The sequence below is a fragment of the Apis cerana genome, linkage group LG6, assembly GCF_029169275.1.
Source record: "Apis cerana isolate GH-2021 linkage group LG6, AcerK_1.0, whole genome shotgun sequence".
NCBI lineage: Eukaryota > Metazoa > Arthropoda > Insecta > Hymenoptera > Apidae > Apis > Apis cerana.
This window is the reverse complement of record NC_083857.1, coordinates 7,814,490-7,829,394: the sequence shown is the minus strand read 5'-3', so window position 1 is coordinate 7,829,394 and position 14,905 is coordinate 7,814,490. Positions and strand designations below refer to the sequence as shown.

The window sequence follows — 14,905 nt, the reverse complement described above, 5'->3', positions numbered from 1 at the left end:
CCGCCGTCATGCCACTGCAGAAAGACGCATCGTTGTTTCATAAGGAAACAACGACAATGGTACGCTTACGGATCTAATTTCTCTTCCCGTATTATTCTCTTCCTTCTTTTTCTTCCTTTTGCGTTTACCTCTTTGTAATGAACATCGATGAATGACAGCATCGAAATGCCAGACGTCTACAGTACGATTGTACTATCGGGGAAGGGAGAATGCGCGAATAACATTTCTATTGGAATAGAAACCAGATAGGGGAAATATGGAATGTTTTCTGGAAAAGGAACGCGTTCCGCTCGTCTTTCATTGTCTGGTGTCTGGTAAAAAAAAACGGTCGGTCCAAGAATTCGAAGAAGAATTCCTTTGCGAGAGGAATCTCCTTGTTGCACGTTTTCAACTTTGACAAGTTTTTGAAAACTTGTTTCGAGCACAAGCGTGCTCTTGGCGGTGACAAAGAGAGGAACAGGTTTGAAAAAAGGGTTTCGAATTTTTGTTTATTCAATTCATTTTATTTTTACTTGAAACGAGTATCGAGTCAAATCAAGTTGATTAAACTATCTAATTAATTCTAATAATATAGATCATGGTAATTTTAATGTTAATTTGAAGCGTCATTTTATACTATATATTCCCAATGAAACACATTCGACGAATAATTATTATAAGTTCAAATATAAGAGAAAAGAAGAACCATCTGCCTTTCGCAACAGGTATATTTATTTATCCAGTTAAACGCAATTTTGTTTCTATCATTTGATGTAAATGTAAAATTTAATTCATAACCGAGCAAATTATTCGCTTTTACTTGAACATAGGAATATAACGTAGCCACGAATTTCACGAATCGAGACAATTTTTTAAAAAAGAGATTTTTTTTCCCGGCGAATACAAAATCAACTTCCAGTCACACTTCTCTCATCAATATGAATCCTCATTATCCATCATATCGGGGTCATTCCTCTCCAGGATATCCAAAATCCTCGACGAAAACGCTTGAACGTTCTGTCATCGATCAGCATCACGCTCTCGAGAAAGACGTTCATCGTTCCCACTATGATAAAGGCTCGATAACGTATCGAGTTTACGTGTCATATTTCACCCTTTCCCTCACCTATATATATCCTTAACACCCTCCAAATGCAACAAAAAATAAGAAAGAAAAATCGCTCCACGAATTTTCCCTCTTTCGAAATTAACTCGGTTAAACCATAAAAAAAATCACGCAATATCTCGAAATCGACGACACGGGATAAAAAGACAATTTTATTTCTCAAAGTTCAGGGAGGATTAATACCAAAGGATTGATACAGGCGAGTTATAAATAAAGAACGGGTCGTTGGATCGCGCGACGTGTCTTGCGCCGCGTTTTCGTGCCATTGAGAGGTGGGTGAAAAAAGTATGGGGTGGAAAGTATCCCATTAACAACGCGGTGCGGCCAGAAACACGCGCGCGGCAGGGACGTGCCTCCCCGGGTGGAGAACATGGATACAATGGAGCACAATGTCGACGAGAACACCGACAAGAACTTCTCGTCTGGTATTCATACGTGGACGCCTATTGTCTCGAGTTGTTCGAAGGTAAAAGACATCACGCGCCGTGCAACTTCGTACGATACTGGGGACCCTCTCTCCGCGTTCTCCATGGAATTTGACGCTTCTCGGCCATTATTTGGAACGGGTTATATACGTCTCTCCCACTTCGTGAGCTCGCCCTGCCTTTTAGTTTACCACGTTTCGACAACGCTTCCGCTTCGCTTTCGAGATTAGCCTGTAGAGCAGACGGTAGCCGAGCTTCTTTCTTCTTTGAATGGGTGAAGTTAGGGAAAAGGAAAAAGAAAAAAGAAGCGAAAAGAGGAGCGGGAGCGTTCGAGTTCTCTGTGTGGCTACTTCTTCTTTCGCTGGGTTCGTCGGAATACGTTTTTTAAAATATTCATTCTATGCAGTATTGGAAGGGAGAGATGTATTCCGCTTACCTCCGTTATTTTGAATAATAAACGTGGTAATTATGAAAATTTGTGCAATTAGGAGGGAAAGGCGTGTAAACGTGGCGTGGGAAAAATCGTATCAAGCAAAATTTTCTTCAGAATTTCTAATAGCAGAGGTATATGGTTGTAACGGGATGATTGTTGAAACGAAACGGAATGGAAAATTCGTCTTCCAAGAGAATAACGCGAATTCGAGATCCGTTGTTTTATTAATTGCACGCGCACGGATTTGCGGGGTTCGCAGCTTATAAAAGGGTTTCGCCATTGCTATTGTTGCACCGGTGGTCAATGTTCTGTGAGAGGAGAAGTCATTCAATCTAGAACGGGCAAACAAATCTACAAACTTTACTTTACACAATGTGTGCGAAGATATGATTCGCAAACAAAAACTCGATCAATCTTCGCTTTCGAGTCAACAATTAACCCACTTGGCAACTTTTAATCTATCCCAAAATAATTGTTCCTGTTCTCCATTAAACGGAACTCTTTGTTTTGCTTCTCAAATGTTTTTGGTGAACATTTCTCAATCTGTTGTGATTTTCCATTGAATTTTCAGCAAATAATTAATCAAGTTTCGACAGTGATAGATGTAATTTTTTTATTTTTTTTATTTTTCATTATCATTCTTAATTCTTATATCGTTATATACATACGAATCAATTGTGCTTTTACGTTACAATATTTTTTTTATATAATTTTATAGTTGTGGATGAATTTGGGTTATTGGAAATTTGTTTATCGGATAATTCGTTAAACGTGTATGCAAAATTGTAGAAGAAATAATTTCAAGCATGAGGAGGAAATAATCGATTCACCACATATTTTTTTTTATCCAATATTATCCATGTTTCAAAATTCCTCGACTACATTTTATTCCATTCCTTTCGATTAATCAATTATTCGCATTTCTTCTATAAAAATTCCGATGATTGCGTACGAATGTCCAAGTACTTTTGATTATTCGATACATATGTTCGATTTCATGATTTTTAAACTCGGTTTAATACTCGGTTAAAACTTTTCCCCTTTCTTCTCATACTTTTTCCATATTGAGTTTTAAATCGCATCTGGCTGCCCGCCAATCTGTGTAGCTATCAAATAGCATCATGTAGAGGAAGTCCGGTATTTTTTAAGCGGCCGAGAATAATTAATTTCGAAAAGGGAAGGTAATTAAATGATATGCACCTGTTGGCAATGGACTGGTCACGAACTTCGTGTACACAGTCGTGACGGAAAGTCGTGCACGAGCTGTTTTAAATTATTTATTCCCCCTCACGAGGTCATCTTATCGAGGTGTTGCTCTTACCAAGATTTCTAACAATGTGCAATGAATTTTATCCCCCGACACGGTAGTTCGTCGAAGAGAAATATTTTGTTCGTCAGAAAAAAGTTTTACCTTCTTTCTTAATCTTCCCCTTTCATTTCTGCGTTTGTATCAAAATGTAAACTGTTGAATTATTGATACACTAGAGAAAAAAAAAAGAAAAAAGAAAGAAAGAAATTGCGTATTAAAAAAGAAATGCACTAAAGACAAATAATAAAATAATGAAAGCGTAAAATGTAACAATTGTTCGTGTTTAATTAACGTGCTAATACGTTCTTTTTTTTTTGTCTTTCCATACGTTTGACACGAAAAATTTAATGGCAAAGACGGATCGATGGAATCGAACGAAACTTGTTAACTCTCGGCTTTCATGCGCTTGGGAAATTAAGATTTCCAGGAATCGTGTGAAACTTCGTTGTTACGTCGTCCAAAGTATCACTCAGTGTATATATAACCCTGAAATTGGGTTAAGAATTAGTGTCGAGATTTTTCGGTGCACGATTAGGAACACGTTATTTTAATGAACCGTGTGAAACTGGAACTGCATACGTTTCGATCGTTCTGTCGCCAAATAAGAGATTCCTTTATATTATTGGAACGAATTTCGTTACAAAAAAGTTATATAATATATTTAGGTTACGAGAATTTTAATAATAATTTCAGCAAGATTAATTTTAATTCTCGTAGATTATATAATTTTAAAAAGTAATTTAGTATTTTGTAAATATTAAGATTATAACGATATGATTCTATATTTTATTTTTGAGACCCATTTATTTTTCTTATCTAGATCGAGCTCGTGAAATTTATATTTTAAATAGGGTAGATTTGGCTCTCATCTACTGCAGGAATCCACTACTGTATCGTCCATGTTTCAACTTTTCTTCTCCTTGTTACAATAATTTTAAATATAATTTGCATTATTTTTAAAAATGATAAGATTGAAACATAAAGATGCAAAACTATAGTAGAAAGAAACTAGTAGTATAACCATTTCATTCTCCTTCTCAATCTGGACATAGAAAACAAATGAGATTTAATTTTAAAATTTCTATCATCGGATGAGTGTGTTTTTTTTTCTTCCCATACGAATCTCCATCGCAATTAAATGCACAAGGAATAAAAATTTTTATCAGACTCGATAATTCGTATCTCTATTTCCCATTTCTCATATCCCACGATCCAATAACGTTTCATATTTAACATCATCAAAATCGATTTTCCAACAAGGAAAATTAATTTTCATAATTTATATCGGTCAACTATAACCATTCTCCAAACTTCTTCCATTGATTTATTCTTGAACCCGATCATTATTACAACCCCCCCCCTCTCAATCACAATAAAAATATATCCTCTCCGTCTTGACAAGATTAATTTCCCCACTTACACTCGGTCAACAAACTTCTTTGACCAACTTATCTCGTACTTGATCGCCATTACTCACTCCATCACTCGTCTGCATAAAAACACTCTCCCCCTCCCTCTGTACACGCAATGAAAAACGCGCAATCGATTCTAGGGACGTTGGAGGTTCTCGCTCCATTAAAAAGTGGAAAGAACCCATTCCATCCCCTCCGTCGTTAACAAGAACACTTTTTCGCATGACGGGATAAATACGACCAATTATCGTCGGTGTGAGCGTGTACGGACCATGACAAACGGTTTGATGAAGCCGTTCCAACCGTCCACTTAAACCTTAGGCCGATCGCATAGATTCCTAGCGCATTGTCTGACATTTATTAGCACAGGTCATTGCTTTAAATCGCCTCTCGCCTTGGTGTTCGTTCGTTGCTGGAAACACCTTGCCCCTCCACCGACCCACGTGCACGCACTGGTAGAAGGCAGAGTACGAACGGCACCCTCGTGTAAACGAGGCTGATATATGTGTATGCACATCGTGACCTTTTCGTTAAGGCCCTTTTCATTAAAAAAAGATTAGCAAAGGTGGTGCATCTCTCGAACCCTTATTTACATTTCGGACGGAAATTTCTGTATCTTGGGCGAATTTGTGATCTCTGTTTATTGATGAGGGGATGGATATGAGGAAGGGGCGAATTTAGATGTTAGAGACTCGATTTATTAAGCCTTGATCGACGAATTCGTGGAATTTTTCACGTGTTATGCGAAGCGTTTTATTTTGTTATTTTTGTTCTGATCGTCGTTGACGAAATATCGGGGAGGGTTGCGAAAAGGATTAAGTACTTATTCCAAGTTTTTACGAGATATGTGGGATCCTTCGATGAATTATTCAGGTTATTTTGTATCGGGTTTAATCGATCGTTTATTTTCTTTTTGGAAAATATAATTTTTTTAATAGTTAAATATTCGTCAGAAGTATCGTTGCATAATCCAATTGTTTGATCAACTTGAATGAAATTTAGCGGAATGTTTAAACCGACAACAGCAAGCAAAGGGGTTATAAAGTTCCCATGCACGCGATTCTTTTTTCTTGTGTGTAACAATTGTACGTTATTTTGATCGATATTATAATTCGCGCGTGGATACTCGTGAATCTAGAGGTCTCTTTGAATCTTATTAAGTCTAATCAGGCTGTCAGCCTGCTGCTATTGTTCGATAAAATATGTCGAAACAACAATGTTGCAGCTCCCTGTTATCGATACAACGTCACGTAATGTTCTCGCATACTTTTACTTTGATCAAATGGCAAAGTTTGAAATGCGGCATGTTTCACGCAATTGAATCCCAAATCACAGATAAAATAAAGGATAAAATAAAATTTTATACGAGCAATTAAACAATTTTTATGGAAAGTATCGATTAAAAAGTGATAAAAGTGAATCTTGGAAATCTTCAAATATCGATCTTTATCTCAAATATATATTCTATTCGCAGAAATTCGAATGTAAAATTTGATTCATACCATCTTCTAACACACAGCCGGCAAGGCGGCACGTGGCGAATTTACATTTCCATGGATCGATTCGATGATGCCTTTACGGAATGGTCAAATGTCAGGCACACTTAAACTCCCCCTTTATGGATTTACTTTTCAAACTTAGTTGTTCTGTAGCGTAATCTTGATATTTATATAAGTCCACGGAATTGGGTGTACTATCTGTTTCTTGATTATTATTATATCTTGTTATTTGTATGTTGGTTTCAACAGGTAGGAGAAGAACTTGGGAATTCCAAGTTGTACGCCTACTATGACAATATACAAATAATGTTACACCGGTACGAAGAAGCGTGGAAATACAGAATGCACGTGTGTGTATGTTCGGATAACATATCTCTGTTCAAATAACATAATAGTTGTACAGAAATGCAAAGGTCTCTGTGTAGGTGTTTCTCAAAGTTCAAATCCAAGATCGTTTTTCGTACAAGTCACTTTTATTGCGTGAATAAATTACCTGCTATATAATAAGATCTAAAATTTCTAATCATCGGGGAGATAATATGTTACAAAAAGTGGCAATAAATTAATATAAATTTGAAATATTCAATTTATTTATTACAGTAACAGATTGGGACAAATGTTATATTTATAGTATCTCGAAATTACAATTAATGACCAGACTAAAAATAAAAGTATCGAACAATAATTATCTTTAACCCTTCCAAACTTTTCTCGATATTTCAAAAAGTTATACAAAAAATTCTTCTTATAAATGTTCCTTTCAGAAACCTCAGTTAATAGCTCAAAGAGTTAAAAGAAAGAGTGAAGTACACAAGAGGTGTATAAAAGATTAAGATCATTTCGAATCACAAATCCTTCAATTACAAATCTTCATACGGATAATACGATTAACTGGCGTTCTTTCCTTTCTTAGAGAGAGAGTTGGTCAAGTACGTTTTATATGTCGTTACAGGCTCCTTACTCTACAAGAAATTGAATTCCCTTCCCGCGTTCGAATAGTTTGATCGAATGGCAGCGTGCGTGCCAGTAGTGCACGAACGTGTTCAGTTCCTATCTGTTCCTACGTAAATGCATATATGGAAGCCGTTTCAAGGCGGGCTCATTGTCGTTGAAGTGTCGCGCACGTGAATTGCGGCCGAATTGATTTATTCAGATAGTGGATGATGCTCAATGGAAAATGGTGGAGCGTCGAGATCGTATTCGGCCGGCTTCAATTTCCGCGTATGTGTCTTCGGGATGCATTTAAAAGTGGCTGCCTATTTTTGAGCCTCGAATATCGAGCCAAGTCTCGCGATTTTCCCCATGAAATCGAAAATCCTCCCTCCGTGAATGGAATAACTCTCTTCCCGGTATTTCAAGTATATCAGAATCGGCGTGTACAGAAGAATAATAGAGAAAATTTAATTTTAGATTCATCTGTGATAATCGAATCGATGCTCCGTAAAGATTTTATTAGGGAAGGTTTTAAGGTTTCGTCATTTTTTATCATTTATCGCCTCGAATCAAATTCTTCGCTTCTTCTTTAATTTTAATCCGGAAGCTTCAACACGTATAATTGGATTATAATCTCTTTCTTTCAAATTGGAAAATTTTCAAATGGCAAGGATTGGAAAGTGATGCAATTAAACGAAAAAAGAAGAAGAAATTATCCCTAATAACGTTAAAGAGTTAAATATTTTACAATAAAACATATCCTCACTATATGTGAACCTTTCATTCCTGTCGAAACGAAATTACCCGATCGACTCGTTTGCGTTAAGACAAATAAGCGGAATAACCCAGTTCTCGCTTTAATTATTCCGAATGTCCAGGAACGGTGTGCGTGCGGCGTACGTATGCTTTTAATCGAGGCTTGGTTTAATTCCGTTTATGGACTTTGCTTTGCACGCGGTTGATTCAGCGAAATTAAGTTGGGCAGGAGTGAAACTGTTAATTATTTATCTTTTAAATATTATACGATAATGTAAACAACAGTAATACGTTTCCATTCACGCGGTGTGTTCTCTCTTTCTGTTTCAGTGAAGAAAGCGCGGTTCGTCTGCGAGGAAGGTTCGTATCCCTGATTAAAAAGAGAGGAGGAAGAGGAAGTCGATCGAAAACTGAGCAACTGACGATCTCTGATTCAATCGTTCCTCGGATCGATCCTGAAACACCTCCACGAGCGTAAATTTTGAAAATTACAGTGTGCAAATTCTCAAGAGTTTGAACGTCGAATGCCACCAGATTCTCCGATACTTCCTCGATCGTTTCTCAATCATATTTCATTTAACTGTTTAACTAATTCGCTTTATGATGGCTCGAGATCAAAAGAAGTCGAATCAAGAAGCGAGGGAGGAAGAAGTTGGGCGGTTTCGATCGGTTTTTTTTCGAAAAAATTGAAATAGAATCGATACGGGGGAAGCCCTTATTCACGCTCCAGTTCTGAGGTTTGCGCAAAATTTGTTGCACACCGATTGGAACGGTTCCAAGTTAAAGGTTATGCGACTCCTCAACCGGAATATCGCGATGCTCTTGTTCATGCCGAAATAATTTTTCCGCGGCGACCATTCGTCGGGACGAATTGTCAACTTCTACGAAACCCACCCCCTTCCCCCTTTTTTCTTTTTCTTTTTTTTTTCTTTTCTACCGATCTTTGGCTCTCTTTGTTTTCGCGAATAACCCATGCTCCAATTGTTTGCCACGAGTTCAAATGCCTCGCAACCATCGATCGCAACTTCACTCCCAGATCCAGGGCTCGGATCGTAGATCGTTATGCCTTTTTTCCTCCCCCTCTCCTCTCGATCTTCCTCATTCGATCGTTTGCCCGCAATCAGGGGATTCGTTTCCGCGTCAATACCGTTTCGAATACTATTTCGTTATTATAGAACGGCTAATGACGATTACGTGTATCGTGAAAAGCGAGGGGAAAGGGGAGCGTCACGCGATTCCATGTTGGAAATGCTCGAGCGCGAAATACGGTGGAAATACGGTGAAAATTTATCATCCGCGGTGTTGGCGGTGATAGTTCCTTTTTTCAAAAAATCGCAATGTCGCGTCACTTTTTTTTAATTTTAACGCCCAACTCGAAATTCGCGATTCCCCGTTTCGTCGAAGCGATTTCGACAAAGACTCGAGAAGAAAGAGAGCCTTTTTTTTTTACAACAACGACGTTTAAACTTTTCAAATCCGAGCAATTTCCTGTTACGATACTCGCGCCTCGCGCCATTCTTTCCACCCTCTCCCCCTCCTGTTAATGGAAAAGAGCCTTGAGACTTTCAGTAAGTTTGCATTCGTATCAACCGTGTTTTTCGCGTCCCGGAAACGACATCGCCACGTGTACGTGAATGGCGACTGTGAGAATCCTTGTACACGTCTATACATGTCACGTTGTAATAGATAATGGTATTGTGTACGCGAATAATTTCGATTAGAGAAACTCATCCACTTTTTTTTTTTTTTAAATATCACGAGTAGAGATGTTGTTTGTTTGATTTTTAAAAGTGGAGACATTGGCACGTATATAAAATTTAATGTATTCTCGCAAGAACCTAGAGAATAATGTTTTGATTAATTTTATCCATTAAGAGGAGACGGAATTATCTCTAATAATTAAAAGAAAATGAAATTATTTGAATCGAATAATTAAAAAAAAAAAAACGAAATGATGAAATAATGGAACGGAATTGAGAAAAATGTGTCGGGATTGCAAAGTTTAGCGACTGAATTGAAAAAAATTGAGCGAGAGTGGGTTCGCGCTAAGCAAAAAAAAAGTGATTCTACAGTATATTTAGCAGCAAAAGTTGCACATTGTACCGAAATAGAGCAAGAGTAATATTAAAAAAGTGGCAAGCTATGCATAATGGCCAACATTTGAAAAGTTTGTCGCGATAAAAAAGTTTGTGCCAGGTGACAAGCAGAACAAAAGAAGTAATGCATTATAAAAGCAAAATGGCTACTTCACATGATAGAAGAACGCTGTTTTCTCATATTCTATGATACCCATTGTTCAAACAATATCGTAACACGAGTTTCACATTGAAATTTCTCAGATATATATCTAGATCCCTATTTTCAGATTCCGCTGGAATGTCTTAGAAATAACTTGGCACGAACAAGTAAGACGTATTTCGTGCCAAGGTTCCTTTACTCCAAGAGTATTTACTTAATTCCAAAATTTTCTTAGCGAAAAGTCTCTACTTGATTCCAACATTCAAATACATCTACTATTTGATAGTTCGTTTAATTCAATCTTATCTCGAGTTATTAACAATAAAACGTATTTGCCGTGTTCTTAATCAGAAAAGGCTCTTACTTGATTCCAACATTCAAAATGCAGTCTAAAATCATTGAATAACAAGAAGCATTTTCGTGCAAAAATTCCTTTGATTCGAAATTTATTTATTTAATTTGAACATTTTTTTTTTAGTCTCTCGCTTGATTCTAAGATTCGTAATTACATTATTTAATTATTTATTTATTCAAGTATCCACATTTTATTCCAACTTACCACTATTCAAGATCAATTTACGCTCTTCATAAAGGTCTTTGACTTGCTAATGATTCTTGTTAATCTGGGTGACAAACACCCTCTAGCTTCAATCTTGGATGTTGGGAAGGCTATTGACACCAAACAAACCATAAATTAGAACGATATATAGAACCAAAATGTTCTTTGATACAAATAGATTTTGGCACTATGCTGTCTTTGATATTGAGTGGGCTCTTGATCCAATTAGAATAAGTGGATTCAATCTGCAGTAAGTGATAAGTGGGTCCTCTTTTCTTATCACTTCACGTAGCCACGTGTTTTTTTTCTTTTTTTTTTTTTTAAGTTAAAGTAATCTCGAAGCCAAGTAGTACATCTATAGTTGATAAAATCAGATAGATTCTGTAGCCAAATCAGTTCTAGAATTTCCCAGAAATCTTAGAATCTATATGAGCGTATTACGTATTTTTTTTTAAATTTATTTTACACGTCTTGTAAAGTTAAGTTTTGTTGCTATATATCGAGAGGAAAAATTTATTCGTGTTCGATTTTTGCAGATCCGAGTATCTTTGTATGCAGTCGCACGAATCCAAAGCTATTTGAATCCTGTTTTCCTTATCTGAATTGTTTGATATCAGACTTTAAGAATTCAAAAAGATCTGTTTTCTTACACTTGTCTTCGTGCTGTGAATTTTAAAACAATTTCGTTCAGCATCTGCAAGTTCATTGTTCTCTTAGATCATTTATTCCTAATGTAAAATTATATTTTTATTTCAAGTTATTTAATTGAAGTAGTTTTCGTTAATTATTGGAAATTATTTTTATTTATTAATTTTTAAATTTTCGATCGAGAATTTTGATTTTCAATACTAAATACAATATAATAATAGTACAATGGGACACAACGAATTAGAGAGAAGAAAAAAGATAAACAATTTTATTTCTAATAGAACTTTGTGTCTAAATAAGCTTGTTGAAAAATTATAACAATTTTAATCGTTATATAGATTATTTTGAAATATATTGTTTTCAATCCTTTTCTTATATTTCTATCATTATTACAATATCGCTATTGATCCTCATAATAATTAAAAATAATCGAAAAAAATTAAAACAAGCACATTCAAAGATCGTGGTAAAGATTAAAACAATCACGTGGGTTTAAGGTTGTTCACTTCAGTAATGTTCACTTTTTAAATTAAGAAATTCATTTCAACGTGTGAATGAATGTGTGAGGAATTATTTTGAACGTCGTCATGTCATGCCATATATCACATAAATCAGAACGAGTCATTCTTCGTCGTGACAATATACCGCTGGAAACGGATGAAATAAGACGGTAACAAGAGTTTCAATCATGCGAAATGGTCCAGGCTTGTGTTCGTGTGTACGACTTTGAGCGACAGCCACCGTAATTATCATTAATAACACATTGAAAAGCAATTACGTCAAACGTAATTAAATATTTCTTAACAATGAAAGTTGCTCTCTGCTTTGTGATATTTTATGATAAGAATCGAGTAATCATCATTGACTTTAAGATTTTTTTAATAATTTTTATTTTTTTGTACAAAGAATTTAAAAGAAATTATTTTTACATCCTATTTGTCAGTAGAATAGTTTTTATTGGAGATATAGTTTATCGAGTGATAAATAAAGTTTAGACGATGCATCCTGTATAAATTTTTTTTTAATTAAATTTTTTTCTATTTTTTTCATTGCCAAATCATGATTTTACCTGACTTAATTTCTTAATGTTTTTATTTTCAAATTATTCAAATTATAATTTCTTATCCAATGATATAATTTTTTTATATTAATTTCTAATGATTCGAGTATCTAGAATAAATAGAATAGTTAGGTATCACCGTTTGTGAAAATAACTTCATTGGCACGTGGCTAAAAGTTCTATTCTCACATAAGCCGTGTATGAAGCGCACATCGTAAAATCGAGACGCGTGCTTTTTATCGAGAGTTTGCAGCCTATGTATATATTCATAGACAGACAACGGGGATGAAGCTTATAGACCTTTACGGTTCGTCTGCCCCGTTTTCCACGAATGGGACTCTCTGTATCTATGGTAAATTGAGAAACGATCGGATTCGAATCGAAATAATATTACAATTTTATATACTATTCGTGCCTCCTCATATCGATTCAACGATAGATATTTTTCAACGGTTTGTTAAATAGATTAAATTTTCGAGGGATCATTGAATAATATTAACACTAATAATTCTTCGTTTTTTTTAATTACACAGGATACTTAATAAAAAATGAATATAAAGATGATACGAGATGATCTATTTATTATAAATTACGAATAATTTAACTTTCCATTTAGATGAAGCGAGAATGGAATTTATTTTTGTTATTTTTTACATTCAATCATTGTCAAAGTTATTATTGTAAAATTAAGTTGCTCATAAGTCTTATGTTTGTTTTAGTTTCCAGGATTATTTCGTTAAATTTTCTATTTCGTTTTGACTATTCTATAGAAAATATTTGAAAGTCAGTAATTTCTATAAATAACTTTTTTAATTGTCCCATGTTATCGTAACGACGTTCAGGATATTCGTTATAAAGCGAGCTACGATTTTTCGATTGGCGAGGAATAAAAGTGTCCTCGTCGACACAGGAATATTTTGTTATTTTTCGAGTCGTGCGCACATATTTAATGGAAACGCGTGGCAGACACGTTACGGTAATTAAAAAGATTTTTAAATTAAAGATGTTCGACGATTTCATTCTCTGGGAATATATAGTAGAAATGTAATTTCGCAGTCTTTTTCTAAAATAAAAAGAAAGAAACATTATATCTTTTCATATCATATGAAACGAAAGTATGAATTCAACGAATGAGAACCGAAGACTCGAATAATTTCGTCCAACAAAAGAAGAAATTGTTACTTTATTTATTTAATATTCTAAATCGTGGACATTCGACTCGTCACTTTAACTGTAGAACAATGACGATAAAATTAATATTATAATTTATAGGAATGTAATTACGTGCTCTTTTTATCACTTTAATTACAATACAAATTTATACGGACAGGCCGATAACTCTAACTCTCTTCCTTACTTATTTCTTAATAATTTCCATTTAAATCGTAATTTTCTATTTATACCACTTCATCATATATACGATAAAAAATAGGAACAGCATTTCTACCAAAAATCCTCTTAAAAATCCCCTTGAATCATTCGTTGATCGTTGACACGTCTCGCGCTTCATTTATTATTTAAAATTATTTAGAGTTAAAAATTTATTAATATTATCTCGACTCACCTCCCACGCGACTCAACGGAGAACCGCTGCATCGTAACGTTACTTGGTCAAACGTTTAATTTATTGGGTAACGCGGTATAAATCCCGGTTCATCCGATCGTAAATAATTTTTGCTTCATGGCACGGCCGATACCTTGATGCTCACACATCCCCTCCCCTCCCCTCGTGGTCCCCGGCCTATTTATCAACGTCAACGTTTCCATTTCCGCGAGAGACAGATTTCTTTTACGGGGGGAGGCGGTTTACGCGCCTCGTCCTCTTTGCACGATCAATCGGGAGTCGCATAACCTCTCTCGCTCGTGGAGGTGACAACGATTTTACGTGGCGGTGGACACGATTCAAGACCGATTTGCAACGATTTCAGCGGAACAATTCAACTCGTACGTAACACTGAAGCTGCAAAATGTGAAGTCGACGACAGTCACGGTGAAAGGGGCCAATCCATGCTGGGAGCAAGACTTTCTTTTGTAAGTATCTTTTGTCGTTTGTAATTTTGTTAATTCGATATATATATATGTTCTTCTATTTTGAAAAATTTATCGAGAAATATTTTATATAATTGTGTTTTAAATTTTGTGTAAGTAATATAAGTTACAAGTGGATATTTGCTGGACTTTAAATGTAATCTTTTACATATTCAATCCATAATCAATAGAAAAATAAATGAACTGTAATATTGGATTGTTAATAGAGAATGAAAATTTATCCAGCCAACCTCATTCTAAACCGTGTTGTTTATTATATATTTTGAGAGTTGGCATTTCACGTTGTACGAAAATTTATTTCTTCCTTTAAATATTAATTTTTCCATCAATATGAATTATCGCGAGGAACAACAAAGCAAAGACAATTTCCTTGCCTTTAAAACGCGATAAATATGACAAATACGACGATAAAATAAAATTCAAATTACGAGACACCTTGTAGAAACAAACGTGCAGCCAAACCGAACCGGCCAGACACT

At 35.3% G+C, this 14,905-nt stretch overlaps 1 protein-coding gene across 2 annotated transcripts in view; it reads left to right on the top strand.

Annotated features, from left to right (window-relative positions):
- Positions 1-14,905, top strand: part of LOC107995194 (uncharacterized) — a 109,250-nt gene that overhangs the window by 14,140 nt on the left and 80,205 nt on the right. For both annotated transcript variants that reach the window (XM_062076195.1, XM_062076194.1), the window contains exons 2-3: positions 8,203-8,232; positions 14,306-14,408. In XM_062076195.1, the coding sequence (XP_061932179.1) occupies positions 8,203-8,232; positions 14,306-14,408 (133 nt within the window). The remainder of the gene's footprint in view (positions 1-8,202; positions 8,233-14,305; positions 14,409-14,905) is intronic.